At 38.2% G+C, this 20,308-nt stretch overlaps 1 protein-coding gene across 3 annotated transcripts in view; it reads left to right on the top strand.

Annotated features, from left to right (window-relative positions):
* Positions 1 to 20,308, top strand: part of DCHS2 (dachsous cadherin-related 2) — a 290,618-nt gene that overhangs the window by 228,606 nt on the left and 41,704 nt on the right. For 2 of the 3 annotated variants that reach the window (XM_065545626.2, XM_015450942.4), the window contains exons 15-16: positions 9,427 to 9,638; positions 12,093 to 12,244. In XM_065545626.2, coding sequence (XP_065401698.1) covers positions 9,427 to 9,638; positions 12,093 to 12,244 — 364 coding nt within the window. Of the gene's footprint in view, positions 1 to 9,426; positions 9,639 to 12,092; positions 12,245 to 13,790; positions 14,391 to 20,308 lie in introns of those variants that run through there. The other variant, XM_045392973.3, reaches the window with a different exon arrangement.

The raw sequence follows: 20,308 nt of genomic DNA, 5'->3' as shown, positions 1-20,308 counted from the left end.
CTCTTCATCCTGTTGTTGCATTAAAGGGTGGTGTAGAAAGCCTGTTCACAAAAGGGCCATTTGTAAACATCACCAAGTCTTAATTTTCTTGCAGTCCAGGTGTCTGAGGGTTATGGGAAAGCAGCCGAGATTAAAATGCTTAGGAAGAAAGAAGGGTAACAGAGCTGGCATATTTTCCCAGGCTATCCAGATCCTCTGCCACCACACTCCTAACATGGCCCAGACCTGGTCTTATTTCTTCTACAGTCCATCATTAAAATGAGATAAAATCTTCCTAGAGTTAGTCCAAAGAGGTCATTCACAGGAACATCTTTATTTTTTGATTAGATAACTTGTATACATTGAGTTTTAAAATTTTACTGTGAAATATCTGCCAGATGGTATGTTGAAATGTATAAGACTGTTTACTCCAGCCTGGGCAACAGAGTGGTGAGACTCCGTCTCAAAAAAAAAAAGAAAGAAAAAAAAAAAGACTGTTTAATGGACAATAGTAAAATAAAAACCCATATACATGCCACCAATCTCTGGAAACAGACATTTCGGTAGTCCCCCCTTATCCTTAGTTTCTCTTTCTCCAGGCTCAGCTACCTGTGGTCAACCATGGCCCAAAAATATTAAATGGGAAGCTCTAGAAATAAACGATTCATACGTTTTAAATTTCTCACTATTCTGAGTAGTGTGATGAAATCTCACATCATCCTACGCCGTCCCACCCAGAAGTAAATCCTCTTTTTGTCCAGGGTCTCCACACTGTACATGCTCCCTGTCTATTAGTCAGTAGCTGTCTCAATTCTCAGTTCCACAGTCATATATTGCAGTACTTATATTCATGTCACTCTTATGGAACTTAATAATGGCCCCAAAGCACAAGTGTAGTATTCTGGCAATTTGGATATGCCAAAGAGAAGTGGTAAAGTGTTTTTTGATTTTTTTTTGGAAGTGAAAGATGAAAGTTCTCAATTTAATAAGAAAAGATAAAAGATTGTATGCTGAGGTTGCTAAGATCTACAGTAAGAATGAATATTCTACTTGTGAACTTGTGAAGAAAGAAAAAAAAATTGTGCTAGTTTTGCTATGGCACCTCACAATGCAAAAGTCATGGCCACAGTGCATGGTAAATGCTTAGTTAAGAATGGAAAAGGCATTAAATTTGGGGGTGGAAGACCTGAATAGAAAAACGTGTTCAATTTGACAGTAACATGTTGCACCAGAAAGCATTGAGCCCTCTATGAAGGCTTCAGCAAGGAATCCCCAGAAATGAGTGACCCTAAGCCTCTTACTGCAAGTAAGAGATGGTTACACAGATTCGGAAATAGGTTTGGACTAAAAAATACAAAAACTACTGGAGAGGCTGCATCTGCCAACAAAGAAGGTGCTGCCGCATTTCTGAAAATGTTGAATAAGGAGAAAGGAAACCATCTAAAGCCAATCTCTAATTGCCATAAAACTAAGTTTTTGGGGAAGAAGATGCCCAATAGAACCTACATGCATAAAAGTACAAAGGAAGCACCAGGGCATAAAACATGGACAGATGAACTCTGGTACTATGTGGCAACACTGCAGGACATACGATAAAATCAAGTGTCACATACAAAGTGAAGAACCCACATGGTCTCTAAAACAAAAAATTATCTGCCCATTTTCTGGCAACATAATAAGAAAGCATGGGTGACACACATCTTGTTTATAGAATGGTTCCACCAGTGCTCCATCCCAGAAGTTAAAAAAAAATACTTGGATGAGGAAAGGTTGGAATTCAAAGTTCTGTTAATATTAGACAATGCACCTGGCCATCCTGCTATAAAAATGAAAATGTTGAGGTTGTATTTTTACCTCCAAATAAAACCTCATTGCTTCAGCCCCTTGAGCAGGCATCATTTGGTTTGTCAGGGTCACACACCTGCCTGGTATTTGATCAGCCATTAATTGATGCAGACCATAATCTGGATGTAATGTAATGCTGGAAATCATTCACTGTTGCTGACGCAGTAACGTTCATCAAAGCTGCAATGCATGAATTAAAACCAGAAACTGTAATGCCTGCTGGAAGAACTTCTAGAGTGAAGTCATGAATGATTTTAATGGCTTCCTGGGGATTGATGGAAAAGTTAGGAAAATAATTCACACAGCAAGACAAGTTGGTGGAGAAGGGTTTGCCGACATGCTTGATGAAGAAGTAGAAGAACATATTGAAAGCCACTGAGAAGTGTTAATAAATGAGGAAGAACTTTTTGAGTCATGTACAGAGAAAGGGAAGACAAAGAAGAGACTAAAGCAGAACCAACAATGTAGACATTACTCAAATTTTCTCTAGTGTTTCAAATCACACAGATATGAAAAGACAAAATTATAGAATACAATCCTCAGATAAAGTGCAGCATTGAAGTCACCCATAGGATCATAGGATTATAACTTCTGTACCAACACTTTGATTAAAAACTGACAAGCTTTTTTTGTTTGTTTGTTTGTTTTTTGTTTTTTTTCTGAGATGGAGTCTTGCTCTGTTGCCCAGGCTGGAGTGCAGTGGCATGATCTTGATTCACTGCAATCTCCGCCTCCTGGGTTCAAGCGATTCTCCTGCCTCAGCTTCCCACGTAGCTGGGACTACAGGCATGTGCCACCACGCCCAGATAATTTTTTGTAATTTTAGTGGAGACAGGATTTCAGTGTTAGCCGGATGATGTCCATCTCCTGTCCTCATGATCCACCCACTTCGGCCTCCCAAAGTTCTGGGATTACAGGCGTGAGCCACCACGCCTGGCCAAAAACTGACAAGCTTTTATTACAAGGATTTCCAAAAGGTTTTGGCAAAAGAAAAAAAGAAAAACAAAACCAACCAACCTGCAACTCTCAAGTACTCCTAACCATCAGCGTCATCTGTTCCTGACATCCAGCCATCCAACCATCGACATCGTTGTGGCTCGGTGATCCAGGACCACTTGAAGCAGATGATGATCCTCCTCCTGACATACCATCAGAAGTTCAGTAGTAGCCTACTGCTATGTCACAGTCATTCACCTCAGTTTACCTTATCATGTGGGCACTTTGTCATCTCATATCATCACAAGAAGAAGGATGAATACAGTATGATATGATATTTTGCAAGAGAGACCACATTCACGTAACTTTTATTACGTGAATAAATTGTTCAATTTTATTATTAGTCATTGTTGTTCATCTCTTACTGTGCCTAATTTAGAAATTAAACTTCATTGTAGGTATGCATATATAGAAAAAAGCATAGTACATATAGGGTTTGGTACCATCCACAGTTTCAAACATTCACTGGGGGTCTTAGAATATATCCACCACAGGGAAGGGGGAACTACTCTACTAGAATTTCCAAATTTTCAAAAGTCTCTGTGTGCCCCTTCCTTTTTATATCTCTTTTTTCCTTTCTTTTTTTTTTTGTTTTTGTTTTTGTTGTTGTTCAGAAATGTATGTACATTGCGGAATATCTAAACTGAGCCAATTAACATACACATCACTTCATGTGTCTCTTTTTTTGTCCCAGAGATATTTAGTAACTTGAATTTGTATTGATCACTGGCTTTTTTTTTTCATAAAGAAAGACAGATTCTCACTATGTTGCCCAAGCTGGCCTCAAACTCCTGAACTCAAGCAATCTCCTTGCCTTGGCCTCCTGAAGTTCTGGGATTATAGGCATGAGCCACTGCACCCAACTGATCACTGACATTTTTGGTTATAATTTTTCCACTGCATTTGAATTTCTAAACAATATATCATTTACTTTTACCTTGACTTAAGTATGATAATAGAATCATGATATGTACTCTTCTATGACTTTATTCCTTTGCTCGACATTTTTACTATGACTTACAGTGCATAAACCATTACATGTTAAAGAGAAATAGCAAAGAATGAAATGTACAGGCTTGCGTGTTTCTTGTTAGATTTCCCCTAAGTATATTATACTTTTTCTCACTATGGTAAATGAAAAAAAAATTGCTTTTCCTGACAGTGCTGGTGTATGTATTTGAAACTGGCGTATGTCTTTTGATTTTTTTGTCTGGCAAATTTGCAAACTAGAGATTGACATTTTTCTGTATATTTGACACATAAAATCATATCTGAAAATGACCACTTTCCTGTCTGAAGTTGTATAGTTATTTCTCTTATTTCAGTGGCTAGCCTAGTTATTTTAACATATATGAAGTCCGACATTAATCAATATTCTCTTCCTGAGTAATACAAGAGATTTGCAATTATTGATCTCCAAGTGCTCCTGTTTCAGTTTACATGCTTTTGTGACCACAATTTTGATTCTTTCAAATTAGGCATTAGTAGTATTTTTCAGTTGATTTAGCTGCATCCTTGCTGATGTCTCTGCTAACCATTCTTTCTTACATCTCAGCCTTTCTTCTATTATTATTATTATTTTTTTCTGCTTGAACTATCTCCTTTAGTGATGGTTTATATAGTAATCTCTCTCAGATTTAGGTAGTCAAAAAATGTAGTTATTTAATCCATGCTTTTAAAATACTTTTGCTCATCTTGTAATTCTAGATTCACAGTTATTTTCTCTCATCATAGTAAGATATTATTCTACTGGCTTCTGGCGTCCCATTGTTGCATTAAGAAGCCAACTGTTGATCTAAACGCCATTCATTTGCATCTTTCCTTGGAACTCCAATTAGACAAATGTTGGGCTATGTGATCTCTCCTACATCTCTTTTTTATATTTTTCATCTGTCTTTCTCTTCATTCTGGGGAATTGTATTTTTCATTTCCAAAAGTTCTGTTGAGTTCTTTTTCAACTCTTCTTTGCTTTTGAAAAATAGCCTCTTGTTCCTTGCTCTTATTTCCAAGGGTTTTTAATGTATTTAAACATATATAATAATTCTGTGTCCAACAATTCCTGCATCTGAAGTCTTTGATTGTTTGGTTCTGTTGTCTATGGGTTGCTTTCTGTCATTTATGGTGCCTTGTTTCTCTACAATTTTAGTGCTTGTAGACTATGAGCTACTCATTATCCTTGAAAGCTCTTTGACGATTCTTTGAAGCCTTGGTTGAATTTATGCCCGTAAAAGAGGATTTGCTTTCTTTTCTGCAATTCACCTGGAGAATCATCAGGGAGAAGCTAGTTTAAATTTAATTTCTAAGAGTTTTAAATATGTATAACTATGATAGTGTAGCTACCATAAATTCAGGCTTAAACTAATACATAAGGTTTTTTTCTCCCTTTCAATCAACACCAAGGTTAAAAAAAGGAGTCAAGTTTCTGGTGGATTTTTGGCCAATACCTTTTGGAAGAACATTGTAATTAGAAGTTGTAGTCTTTTTCTTTTTAACTCATCACTGTTGCTGCAGATTGTAATCCTTCTGTGATCATATGGGTGACTTTGATGATGCATCCATCTGAGGATTGTATTCATGATTTTGTTCTTTAATATCTATACAATTTGAAACACTTCAGCAAATTTCAGTTATGTTCACATTGCTAATTCTGCTTCAGTTTCAGTTTTGTTTCTTTTTTTTTTTTTTTCCAATAATGGCCACTGATTTGGAATATATGTAGCCTTTAGGTGTCCAGCTTTATGCTGGTTTTCCCTATTAGCCTCTTCACCTTTTGTGAGTTCTCACCTTATTTTCCACACTCCATGCAACTATCAGAAATGAATAGTAAGATAGAAGGTTGTGGTAGAAATCTTTGGAACAAAATTGAGCTGTAATTACTTGCTAACCTCTCAGGATCCCTGTCTTCATTTCTGTTTTGTCCTCTGTGGATTTCTTACAACTGTACCAACTCAATAATGCGTTGTAATACATACACATACATATCTATGCAAATATGTGTATTATATATATAATTTATCATGCATTTTAGTTGTTTTTATCATGAAGCTCGGTTAAGTGTATAGTTTACCATACTGCTGTCAAGAAAGCTTTTTTAAAACTTTAATTATGATATTAAATGCATCTTTTGTGCTACCTTTGACAAATTACCATTAAAATTGTATCTAATTGTATAGATTTTCTGAATGTATGTATTTTAAACATACACCACTTAAAATGTGAGACTAATACGTATAACAAATCAATAATATTTATCTCTAAGATTATAGTAACAAGAATAAAAGTGTGAGAAAACCATTTTATTAGTAATTAGTTTAATAAGTTGTCATTAGACAGATCTCTGATGAGAACTGTGTTTTCTGTCAATTTGTGCCAGTTTACCCTCTGTTCCATAGTCACAAACCAAATTGACTCTGTATTTAAACTTCATGCCACTTTAGTGTAAAAACATGTATTTCTCACTGTCTAAACCAGCAGCAATTTTAGAGCTTGACTAAGGTTTTGTATGTAAATAACAGATGGCAGCATTCGTTTTAGTATTATTAGAGTGGTGCAAAACAAAACTGATCAAACTTTCAATGTTTCAAAGACATTAACTAGGAGAGGGTTTGAAAGTTACTGAATAACGTAAATATCACATTCTGCTTTGATTTGCACAAATGCATGTACACAGTATATAATTGGTGGAAATAACCTGATTATGTTATCAAGCATGTAACATTTAATGAATCTTAATCTCATTTGGATGTGTATTTCATAACTTTGCCAAAAGCTATACAATGTATGTATTTTTTTAGAAGAAGAATGTTACTACAATTTTTTTCTCAAGTTATTACATAAGTGGCACATCAACATATAAGCAAGGACATGAATTTAGCATTTGTGAGGCTTCTTACTCTAAGGAAGGTGTTAGTTTCCGCTTATACCATTAGACAGAGCCCAGTAGTACTTTCATCTCACTGATGACAGTACATGCTTGATGCCTTTGTGAAAACTACACATGTATTATCCAAGGAAAAATGTGGATCTAGTAGGTGAGCCAGCCTTGAATCATCCCACAGACTGGTTATTGTCTTTTCTACTTGCATGACTTTCACAGCATATGCCAGTTATTACCCCAAAAATAAAAACCATGCAAGGAAAGCATTAGAACCGTCGACTCATTCCAAGTGCAAAATTCCAATTATCAAAGCCTAAACACAAGCCTTTTATTAAAAACCTACTTTGATCTGCACGATAATTGGCACACTTTCTCCTCAGTGACATGGGCAATTTAGTGTTGCATTTCTATTCCATTTTTCCTTTACGAACAGTAACAGAACATGATAGCTAGGCAAGTGCTCTGTTTGGTGGAGACGAGAGATCTGGGTGAGAGCTGTGGACCCACCTCAGACTCGGGCTCCAGTAACATTTTGGAGTGTGGGAATCAGCCTTTGTTTCAGGGAGGTTTCTGAAGCCCACCTAGTTTCATCATCAGCATATCAAAGGCATCTTAATTATTCTCCAGCTGCCCAAAGTTAGAGCTACTCTAAATTTTCTGCCAGGGGTGTTGGTCACGACAGACTGTGGTTTGTGAAGTAATTTGGTTCTAGTACTAAACTGGTAACTAAATTTGATGTCAAAAAAATGATACTGAGTATACGAAATTTTATATTTGGTAGTATAGTGAGTTAATATATAATATAGTGGTTTTTTTCCTAACAGAATATAGACTACAAAATCTCCCCCAAAGCACCCAATAACAAAGATAGAATATCGGAACAGGATATGCCTCCCACTAGAATTCAAGTAGGTACCAGATGACCTAAAGCTTCTTGGACTAGGTTATCTGGGGAAGCTGATTCAGATAGAGCAATAAAACTGCAGCTCCCAGGCCATAGTTCTGGAAACAGTACAGATTCTTCTACCAGAGGATCGAACTTCTAGTAGTTTATGGCTGTTAAATGTTCTCTTTCTAAATTCAGAGTTCACAGAGATATTAAATCCATATGTGATGATGAGGGTTAGACAAACATGGGTAGTACATCATGGACTCTACCTGTTACTACAAAGAGACATTCCAAATATGCATTATGTCACTTGCTCCTCACAGCCACTGTGCGAAGTCATTGTTAACATCCCATTTTACAGAAAAGGAGACTCAGCTTTACGTCAACCGCATAACTTATCCAGGTCACAAAGTTAGGAGGTGGTGGAGCCAGGTAATTGACCTAAATAAAATTTCTAGGCCTGGGATTTATGCCTGGTTTCAGGTTTCTCTAACTCCAAATTAGTGTTCATTCAGCAACTGTCTATCTGATGGACTTGCTGACAGTGAAAGCCAAGTAAATAAAAATAATACATTGAGTCAGAAATTTTGTTGTAAAGTTGAGGAAAAAACAGTAAAAACTAGACATGGAAATTATGTTAAAGGACTAAGTTTCTTAATTTGCCAGGGGTGGGGGAAACTAGAGCATGGCATCACCCTCAAAAATCTGCTTCCCTCACCTGGATCTGCCTTTTATATGAGGGCATAAAAGTATTACTGTGTGCCTTCGGGAGGCCAGACCCTGAGCTAAACATTGGAGAGATGATGGTGCATAAGAGATGATGTATGGAGCTTATAAACAAGAGGAGTAATACGACAAAGACAGGTGAAGGTGAACAAAGTGATGATGCAGCTGCCGGAAAATGCAGAGGCTTTGTAAGAGACTTTTGGGAGGCTAATGGTACAGGGATGGTGATGTGGAAAAATCCCTGAGGAAGGATAGCTGTGGGAGCCATTCCAGGCTGATGGAACCGTATGCATGATGACTCTTTAATAAGTATTCAAGGAGCAGATGCAGATTATGGTCATGGAAGGGTTTCATGCAGAACAACGACAGTGTCTTTTTTTTATTAAATTCAGAATGAAAACTGGATTGGGGAGAGACCAGTTTTGTGGCTAATGCAGGGGACAAGGTGGGAAGTGCTGGTGGCTTGAAGGAGGGCAGCAGTAGTGAGACTGGAGTGAAGATATATTTGCAAGACAGACTTACCAGACATGGCCGGGGGGAAATATGGAGAGATAGCTCCCAGGTCTTGGTATTTCCTGGTTTCTTTCCCTCTACATATTTGAACCTGCAAACATCTGCAAGATCCCAAATCTTTTCACAATGACCCTGGTTGGTGGGGAAAGGAGGCCTGCCAATCGGAGGCTTTTGTGGGACAGGTGAGCTGTGAGCACATGAGGCAAAGATGCTTTGGGTCATTTTAAGAATAACTATGGCCAGGTGCTATGGCTCACGCCTATAATCTCAGCACTTTCAGTGGCCAAGGCGGGTGAATCACAAGGTCAGGAGTTTGAGACAAGTCTGGCCAACATGGTGAAACCCTGTCTCTACTAGAAATACAAAAATTTAGCTGGGCGTGGTGGCAGGTGCCTGTAACTCCAACTATTCGGGAGGCTGAGGCAGGAGAATCACTTGAACCCGGGAGGCAGAGGTTGCAGTGAGCCGCGATCTTGCCACTGCACTCCAGCCTGGGCGACAGTGAGAGACTGTCTCAAAAATAAATAAATAAATAAAATAAAAATAAAAGAATAACTACAACATCATTTTCTTTTTTTTCCCTCCTTGGTAATAAAAATAGGACAACTCACTGTGAAAGAACCCAAGTTTCTTGATTTTGAAGTCAGAAATGAGGTACAACTCATCGTTTTAGCTGAAAGTAGTGGGCATAGAGCCTATTGCAAAGTAGCAGTCTTGATACAGGATGAGAATGATAATTCACCACGCTTTGAACAAAGTGTTTACCAAGCATCAGTGTCTGAAGGCGAATTCTACAATGCTCATGTCATACAGGTAACAGAAACATATTTGTGTGTGTGTGTGTGAGAGAGAGAGAGAACGAGAGAGAGAGAGAATTATTACAAATCAATGCACATCAAAATTTCTAAGCCCTGTAGTCCAACAGTCTTTCCAAGTCATGTACATTTTATAGATGGGGTGAAACCTTAGGTTAAAGAAAATCTGATATTCTTGCACTGTCTCTTCCTCTTTATTTATTCAGTGCTCAGTTACTGACATCTGCTTTCTCTGGGAGCACTGTTGAGCACTAGAAATATGCATTTATTAATACAATAGAAGTATGCATTTAGTGTAATGAGTGAAGAGAGGAGACACAGCCTCCTCCTGGAGGAAAAGTGTAAGATTTCACAGAATAATGATATTTACACTGAATCTTCAAGGGTGAACAGGCATGTGGATGGATCTGCTTTCAGGACTAGCCCCATCTCAGGAAAAGGTCCCAAGTCCTGGAGAAGCATCCATTCACAGGGCAGTTTTGTTCATGCTGTAAAACCCACCCATCCTTGATACTTTCTCCACCTGCGTCAGGACAAGTGTTTGTTTCAGCTTTCCCTTCACACTGCACCCCAGCCTGGGCAATAAGATCAAAACTCAGTCTCAAAAAAAAAAAAGCCTTTCTTTTACTTCAATTCCAGTTTCTGGTGCACATATCCCTGCTGTTGGTGAAAACAAGACCAATAGAGTCTCAGCTGCCTTGGAGTTTTGCAGTCATGAAGCTGGGCATTAGGAGCTCTCCAACCTCCTATGACTGCAAAGGAAATCAGTGTAAATCCAACTTCCAGGCAAAGTTAACCACAGCAATGGCCATTCCTTTTGGCCCCTGGAATGTCATGGCTGTGGTCAGCACTTCATGCTTATTACACCGCTTTTTCTTTGGGCTAGGTGGAGTAAGGCGTTTCATGGCATGCTAGCGAATTTTCTGGACAAAACCTGCAACAGCTCTTTACTGTGCACTAAAGAGCTCATTATATAAAAAGACCCCACAGTGGCTCACAACTGTAATCCCAGCACTTTGGGAGGCCGGGGCAGGTGGATCACCTGAGGTCAGGAGTTCGAGACCAGTCTGACCAACATGGTGAAACGCCATCTCTACTAAAAATACAAAAACTAGCCTGGTGTGGTGGCGGGCACCTGTAGTCCCAGCTACTTGGGAGGCTGAGGCAGGAGAATTGCTTGAACCTGGGAGGCAGAGGTTGCAGTGAGCTGAGATCACGCCACTGCACCCCAGCCTGGGCAATAAGAGCAAAACTCAGTCTCAAAAAAAAAAAAAAAAAAAAAGCCTTTCTTTTACTTCAATTCCAGTTTCTGATGCACATATCCCTGCTGTTGGTGAAAACAAGACCAACAGAGTCTCAGCTGCCTTGGAGTTTTAGCTCTGTACCCCTACACCCCATCCAGGATATCTGGGATCCCCTAGGCTATGACTGCAGATGTATTTTGTATTATAGCAGCCTGATTGCTCTAGTCACCAGCCTGTTCCAGATGTGCTGTGTCTTTACCCTGGTTTCAGCCATGACTGAGATGTTTCAGAAGAAAGTGAGGACATTCACTTTTCCAGTCTTTATCATCCCTGCCCAGTGAGGCTGATCAGTGGGGATGGCAGATGCCTCCGATGCCACCTTGTCACAAGAGGATCCCCACACTGGGGCGCTGCAGCGTTTCACTTCTCTGTCCCACATGCTAGCTGGGATGGAGCTAAATTGTTCAGTGTGAAATAAGTGAAGGCAAAGACCCATATAAAGCCCAGGTACACTGAATGAGAGAGAGCCTGACCCATCAGCGCTTCAAACTATGGCAGACTTGTAGAAGGCCGAGTCAGGGACAGATAGAATGAACTTTGTTCTTTCCATTTTTCAATCATTGAGTTCCCAGGAAGCTAGCACTACCATTCGGCTGTGTCCTGTTCAGAAAATTAGAAATGGAGGAGGCTCTGGAGCTCATACCAATTGTGGTGGTTGCTTCTGGGGTTTTGCCCCCACACTACTCAATGCCCTCCTTTGGTTACAGCCCCACAAACTTCCTTTGAGGGTCTGACCCTCTGTTGACGCAGTCCTGGTGGGGTTGTCATCAAGATATTGACCTGCCTCCCACTCCTACCCTGCCAAAGGTGTTGTGAACTGCCTCGCCTCTCTCGGTCACACAGACGTTCTCTCCCTGAAATTTGCATCTTGGGTGAAGGGACACTATTGCACAAAATTATACCTCAAAAACTTGTACCATGTCTACTGAGAGCTATTTGGAAATTCTTTGGATGAAGAATTTCTCCGTCACTCAGTTTATCATAAAGTTAAATGTAAGCTTCAGTTGTTTGTTGGTATTTCATTTAATCATTGATTTTAAAATATGTTTGACAAGTTGTGATTCTTTCTTAATGCATGTCTCTGAAAAATAGACTGAACCCATACTGCAGAATAAAGCTTGTCTAATGAAACAGTCGGTTCCTCACAGGTTTTTGCTACCGACCTGGACAGCGGTTTGAATGGCCTGATTGAGTATTCTATTCTCTCTGGCAACCAAGAAGAAGCATTCCAGATTGATGCGCTAAGTGGTGTGATAACAACAAAAGCAATTCTAGATTACGAGCACACCAGCTCCTACAGGTTGGTCCAGGGTTCAGATCCATTGGCTCCATTTATTCTGCCTGCTTGCTGACAACATTGCTGTTTTGTCCATAACTTCCTGTTATGTAAGCTTAGTTGTAAATGTGTTATCCCTTTGATCCAACTTGTTGATATTCTCTTTGATCCACTCTTTTTTATATTAAGAATAGTCTTAGCAATTATTTGTATTTGGGAAAAGTGATTAAAATAGCAAAACTTTAAGGTCCCTTCTAGTTCTAAGATTTTATGAATTTGTGATGCTATTAAGCACTAAATGGGGGACACTAAAAAGATAATGTTTGTGAAATGCCTAATGAACTAGAGAACCCTCTGCAGGTGTCTGTTGTTATTGTTTTTTAAAAATGGTGAAGACTGAGGGATACTTTGCTTTTTGATTTTTTATTCTTGCATGTGAAAGTACAACACTGTCTTCAAGGTCTTGTTGCAGTTCTTTGATCTAATAGAAATGATCTTATTAAAAGCATACATTTAACATTAAAACTCTGTGCCCCTAGAGTCTAAGATATGCCAGCCTTATACAGAATTCAGCAAAGGAAAGAATAACATTGTTTTAGTTTTCTTGGTGTTCAAAAAAATCAGTGCTACAAAAGACTAGACTTATACAGAGAGATAGTGATGGCATCACAATTTGTGGAAGCAAAAGGCCTTTTTTTTTTTCTTTTCTTTTCTGAGACGGAGTCTTACTCTGTCACCCAGGCTGGAGCGTAGTGGCACAATCTCAGTTCACTGCAGCCTCCGTCTCCTGGGTTCAAGTAATTCTCCTGCCTCAGCCTCCCAAGTAGCTGGGATTACAGCCGCCTGCCACCATGCACGGTTAATTTTTGATTTTTAGTAGAGATGGGGTTCCACCATGTTGGCCAGGCTGGTCTCAAACTCCTGACCTCAAGTGATCCACCCATCTTGGCCTCCCAAAGTGCTGTTGTTACAGGCATGAGCCACTGCACCCGGCCATCAAAAGACTCTTAAGAATTCTAAAATATCCATGAGTGGGGACTGCTTAAAGATTTAGCAGAACCCTGGAATAGAATACCATGAAGCTGATTTTACAAAAGAAAGAGGCATAATTCTGTGTGCCAATGAGGATGGAGCTCTAGGATATGTGACTAAGTGAAGGCAGTAACGAGACCCATTACAGTGCTTATCCAGCATGCCTGTTTGAGTAAAAGCACACCCACATATTTGGAATGCTTCTGGAAGAAAATATAAGAAACTGTTCATTTTATTTGTCTCTGGAGAAGCAGTCAGGCAGCCTGTGGTCCAAGAGAGGCTTAGCTCTCTTACTGAACATTTTAGTATGCTTTAGATAGATGTTGCATTTTTGTGTTTTTCCAAAAGGCCTTGCCCATGCTGTATTCTATTTAATCCTCACAAGCACCTCATGAGGATGTTAAGGTGGGCATTTTCTTATTTGCTGATAAGACAACAGAAATACAGTGGCTTGCTCAGGGTCATAGGATAATTTGAGGATCAAACTTGAACTTGCACTTAAGTATTCTGCTTCTAAGTCACCCTCTTTCCACTGTAGAGCTGCAGAGCAGACGTCCTATTGAAGGAAAACACAGGTACAGTATACCAAAGACAGTGAGTGTCAGTATGCTTCTATGCCAGACTACTGTTATGTTTTATGAAAAAATTATAATGTGTGCATGTGGTTGAGCAATGAGAGCTGGTTAAACTGGAATATCTTACTGGATATACTGGATTAATTACCCTCTGGAAAACTTCCCAACACTAAAAATTTAAATGTTTAGCTTTTTGTTAACTGTTTAGTTTTTTAATATACTTCAAAAGTATTTTAAAAGTTTAAGACTTTATCCTGTATTAACTATTAGAAATTTTAAAATAATATTTTAGCATAATAGTTATTGGTACTTGTTGTTTAAATATATTAAAACCTATTCCCTGCTACGCTGTTTCTATAGTAATTGTTTAAGCATGAAACTTTTTCTCCTTTTCCATGGATGACTGCAGATAAATCTCAATCTAGTTGAGTGATTACAAATTCAGGAATTATTAAAGGTCTGCTGTGTTCTAGGAACTAAGCATTTTCCGATGTCAAGGACTTTCTGTTACAGTGTTCTTACTCAATGGAACCTAATTCACAATTAAATCTAATTTCTTTCAACTTTTTCCTATTTGCGTCATGGTTTCTATGTTTACAACATTAAATTGGTCCCAGTGTTAAAAAGTGACTCTCTCCCATCCCCATGAAGAATTTAATTCTAGGCTTGAAGAAGCAAGAACAGAGAGAAGTTGAACCCCTACACATTGTCACAGACAGATACATACAGGTGACCCCCACCCGCCACCCGACCCCCTACACACGCTCTTTCTCTCTCCAGCATCACCAAGGCAAGGAATTATTTTAAACTTCTTGCCTCCCTGGGCTCTCCCCACACCCACTCACAACCCCTGGTGTGGTGTGGCTTCTATCCTTTAGTGCTTTTCTTGATATTTAAGGCAATAAGAAATAAAGGAGGATTTTCCCTAGTCTGCTACACCTTTAGTGAGTATTTTGGAAACAGTCTCATTTAGCTTTCAGCTTTTTACTTATGAAGTATTGCTATTTTGTCTGATTGAGGAAAGTATCCCAATTTCAGCCCTTTGTTTTAAAATATAAAACATTTCCTCAAAAAAAAAAAAAAAAAAAAAAATAGAGCTACCATACAATCCAGCATTCCTGATCCTAGGTATATACTCACCAAAAAGAAATCACTATATTGACAATTTATTGCAGTAATATTCACAATAGCCAATATTTGGAAGCAACCTAAGTTTCCATTTATCCAGGTGAATGGATAAAGAAAATGGGATACGTATACACAACGGAGTATTATTTAGCCACTAAAAAAGAAGAATGAGATCCAGTCATTTGCAACAACATGGATGGAACTAGAAGTCATTATGTTAAGTGAAATACAAACATCACATATTCTCACTTATTTGTGGAAGCTAAAAATTACAACAAATGAACTCAAGCAGATAGGGAGTAGAAGGATGGTTACCAGAAGCTGGGAAGGGTCAGGGAGGATTGAGGGGAAGTGGGGATGGCTAAAGGGTACAAAATATAGTTGGAATGAATGAATAAGACCCAGTATTTGCTGGTACAAAAAGGTAACTACAGTCAAAAATTTAATTATACATTTAAAAATAACAAAAAGAGTATAACTAAAATAACTAAAAGATTTGGATTGTTTCTAACACAAAGGATAAATGCTTGAGGTGATGGATACCCCTTCTTACTCTGATGTAATTATTACACATTGCAAGCCTGTATCAAAATATCTCATGTAACCCAAAAATGTATATACCTACTATGTACCCACAAAAACTAAAAATTGAAAAAGAAAAGATTTCCTATTATATCCTTCAATTTCCAAGACTTGGGCAATTTAACCTTTAATTAGTGATGCATTTTTAAAAAATAATAGTAATAAAACACAAAATGGAAAAAGGGAGATAGTGTTAGTCATGATTCTACTAAATATGAATGTATTAAATAATTTTTAGTTTTCATATTAAGCCACACAGAAGAAAATTCAGTGGAAAATTTGATGACAAATTATAAAATAGGCATTAATTTCTGTCTGATGTTTATGAATATATAAAAAGCTATTTATCAAGCACAAAGCTGGGGACACAAAGACAAATGTAACAGCCCTTGTTCTCAAGGAGCTTGAAAATCGAGTCCTGGCTGGGTACAGTGGCTCACGCCTGTAATCCCAGCACTTTGGGAGGCTGAGGCGGGTGTATCACCTGAGGTCAGGTGTTTGAGACCAACCTGGCCAACATGGCAAAACCCCGCCTCTACTAAAAGTTCAAAAATTAGCCGGGCAAGGTGGCGGGTGCCTGTAATCCCAGCTACCTGGGAGGCTGAGGCAGGAGAATCACTTGAACCCATAAGGTGGAGATTGCAGTGAGCCGAGATCCCACCACTGCACTCCAGCCTGGGCAACAAGAGTGAGACTTTGTCTCGAAAAAAGAATACAAGAAAAAGAAAATCAAGTCCTAGTAAAATATATGGCAGAAGGCACATTAATAATCACAATAGTTGCCATTTATGGAACTCCTGCTTCACGTTCATTATCTAAGTGAATTCTCGTAATAGACATGATTTATAAAATAAAGAAATGGGAACTCAGAGAGGTAAAGTGGTTTGGCCAAGAATCCGAAGCTAGTACATGGTAGAACATGATTCTAGCCGATGTGAATGATTGCAGGGCTTATTTTATGATGTGAATGAATCTTAAAAGTATATGCATGTACATTTACAAAATAAGTAAATATTCAAGGCAAGCAGTTGTTTTCAGGAACAATGCTAAACTCAGTGTATTCTCCATTGAATGCTCATTATGACTGTGGGAGAAAGCAATTTTACAGGCAACGTAGGAAATGGAATGAGATGCTAATTAAAATACACAATTCATGAAAAGCAAAGCTGGGATTGGAATCCCAGTCTATTGATGCCCTGAGAAAAAGGGAATAAAAAGGATTTGGGGCCAAAGGCACGAAGAAAGATACGGGTATGTGAAAGTGTTTGACATGTTTGGAAGTAGCAAGTAGTACAGCACACCAAAGAAGTAACTAAGTGTAGGGTAATAAAAGAGGCAGCAGGCAAGTTTTGAAAGACTTTCGGTGTCTCGTAATGGAAACTATACAGTATTCTGTGAACTATATACAACTATAAGCAGTTGAACGAATGTTCATATCTTTATTTCTAAAGACATCTCGTAATGGATGCACTGCAAGAGAAAGAGAACTAGCTTAGGCCAACAAGCTGAGCTAGACTGCAGCAATGAAAAGTCTGTTACATGGATGGTGTAGTGGGGACAGAAGGAAGGTACTTACTAAAATGTTGATTTGAATATGGAATCCATAGGAACTTGACCACCAATTGAATTTATTGAGCAAGAAAAGAGATAGAATGGTTCTGAAATTTCTGCTTAGGAAAGGAAGGGAGAAGAATAGATGGAGATTATGATTTTTTATTCTGGGTATTTGAGGTAGAAGGACCAATACAAGGACAAAAGTGAAGATACCCTTTAGGCAATTGAAAATAATAATCTGTAGCTCAGGGTAGGGATCTTCACTCAAGATGTAGATTTGAGATTCATCCAGGGAAAATGTGTAAAATGAATTACCTAGGGAGAATATGTAAAATGAGAATTGAGGAGTGGTGACTTATCACCACCTCAGGATTCAGCAGATAAATAGGAGCTGCAAAATATATTTAGGGTATAGAAAGATCTAGAAAAAGATAATGTCATGGAGACCAAGGGGAGAGGTTGGGTTGAATGAAAGGAGAAGACTTCAAAATATGTTTGCATTAGAATCTCTTAAAGTACAGTCATCTCTCAGTATCCATGGGGTATTGGTTGTGGGACTCTCCACTGCGTCCCTCCCACTCCCCCATACAAAAATCCATGGATGCTCACATTTCTTGTATAAAATGGCATAGTATTTGCATATTACTTATGCAATTCTCTCATAGAGTTTATTTATTTTTATTTTTTTAATTTCAAATTTTATTTTAGATACAGGAGACACGTGTGCAGGTTTATTACATAGGTGTATTGCACCATGTAGTGAGCACAGTATTCAATAGGTAGTTTTTCAACCCATGCCCCCTCCTTCCCTCCCCTCAGCAGTTCACAGTGTCCACTATTCCCGTGTTTATGTCCATGTTTGCTCAATGTTTAGCTCCCATTTGTAAGTGAGAACATGAGCTATTTTGGGTTTTTGCTTTTGTGTTAATTTGTTTAGGATTATAGCCTCCAGCTCTATCCATGTTTCTGCAAAAGACATGATTTCATGCTTTTTTATAGCTGCATAGTTGACATTTTGCTTATTCAATCCACCATTAACAGGCACCTAGGTTGAGTCCATCTTTTTTGCTATTGTGAATAGCATGGTGATGAACATATAAATGCATGTATCTTTTTGCTACAATGATCTACCTTCCTCTGGGAATATACTCAGCAGTAGGATTGCTGGGTCCAATGGAACTTTGTAGTAAGTTCTTGGAGAAATCGCCAAACTGCTTTCCAAAGTGACTGAACTATTTTACATTCCCAACAATGTATTAATGTTCCCTTTTCTTCACAACCTCACCAGCATCTGTTGTTTTTTTGACTTTTTAATAATAGCCATTCTGACTGGTATCTCATTATGTTTTGATTTGTATTTCTCTGATGATTAGTGATCATGAGCATTTTTTATGTTTGTTGGCTGCTTGTTTGCCTTTCTTTGGAAAGTGTCTGTTCATGTCCTTTGCCCATTTTTTAATGGGATTATTTGGTTTTTGCTTTTTGATTTATGTTCCTTGTAGATTCTGGATATTAGACCTTTGCCAGATGCATAGTTAGTGAATATTTTATCTCATTCTGTAGGTTGTCTGTTTACTCTGTTGATTATTTCTTTTATTGTGCAGAAGCTCTTTAGCTTAATTAGATCCCATTTGTCAATTTCTGTTTTTTGTTACAATTGCTTTTGAGGACTTAGCCAAAAATTTCTTGCCAGGGCCAGTTTCAAGAAGGGTATTTCTTAAGTTTTCTTCTGGGATTTCTATGCTTGAGGTCTTATATTTAAATCTTCAATTCATCTTCAGTCAATTTTTGTATATGGTAAAAGGTAAGGATCTAGTTTCATTCTTCTGCATCTGGTTAGCCGGTTGTCCCAGCACCATTTATTGAATAGGGAGGGCTTTCCTCATTGCTGGTTTTTGCCGGCTTTGTCAAAGATTGAATGGTTGTAGGTGCGTGATTCTATTTCTAAGTTTTCTATTCTGTTCCATCAGTCTATGTGTTTGTGTTTATACCAGTACCATGCTATTTTGATTACTGTAGCCTTATAGTATTGCTTGAAGTCAGGTAATATGATGCCTCTGGCTTTCTTCTTTTTGCTTAGGAGTGAGCGTGTTTAGGCAGAAAAGAAGTATTCAATAGATATATAAAGATTAAAGATTTTGATCTAAGCATATTTTCTTAATTTGATTTTTTATTATTATCAAAGTAATATATACATTTTTTAAAAAATCAAATAGTGTATAAAGTATAGATGAAAGTCAGCAACCACTGCTTCACCTCTCCCAAGGCTAAAACCCTCCAGACGCAGACACTATTAACTGATTTTCTCTGATACTATAAATACAAGTATGTAATGATTTATAACTTTAAACATTATCTCTTAACTTCCTGTTATAATAGATATCGGTATAAAATCCTTATTTTCTCACACTCCAACTCTTTCTATATTCATATCACTGTTTTTCATTTAATCAGTAATTAGTGTTTATATTATATGAATATATTCATGTTTACTTCATAGTCAGATCATATTATATGATTTTATTTCCTTTTATCACTACTCCTCAAGCCCCCAGAGTTTCTTTCTTGATTGTCCAATTGGCTATATCTATGCACTTAATTCCTTGTAAATATCCCATAAGCTTTGTTATCTGCATCTAATTTTTCCTCTAACTGCCTTTCATCAAATATTCTATCAAGCCCTCTTTTTTCATGAAGACCTGGTTCCTACTGCTTTATGCCCTCTCCATCTAGCGTGAACAGTTTGGGTTAATACGCCTATTGCAAGGCTGAGATCCCATAACTTTGGTTTATAACTCTCCTAGGTCAGGCCAGCACTTCCAGATCCCATGTTTTTCTCTTCCAATAGGTTTGCAGGAAAAGGTGCCAGAGAAGTAAATTATCTGAGCCTTGCGTGTCTGAAAATGTCTTTATTCTACTCTTTCATGTAATATACGCAGTGGGCAACAGAGAAGTTGAAAGTATCTTTTAGAATTTTGAAGGCATTGCTCTGTTATTCTCTGAAACTCAGTGTTGCTATTAAGAAGTCTGGTGCCATTCTAATTCGGTTTTTTTGAGACAGAGTCTTGCTCTGTCACCCAGGCTGGAGTAGTGTGATCTTGGCTGCCTGCAACCCCTGCCTCCCGGGTTCAGGCAATTCTCCTGCCTCAGCCTCCCGAGTAGCTGGGACTACAGGCGCCCACTATCATTTAGTAGAGATGGGGTTTCATCATATTGG

Source organism: Macaca fascicularis, chromosome 5, assembly GCF_037993035.2.
Source record: "Macaca fascicularis isolate 582-1 chromosome 5, T2T-MFA8v1.1".
NCBI classification, from domain to species: domain Eukaryota; kingdom Metazoa; phylum Chordata; class Mammalia; order Primates; family Cercopithecidae; genus Macaca; species Macaca fascicularis.
This window is presented reverse-complemented; position numbering and strand designations above follow the sequence as displayed.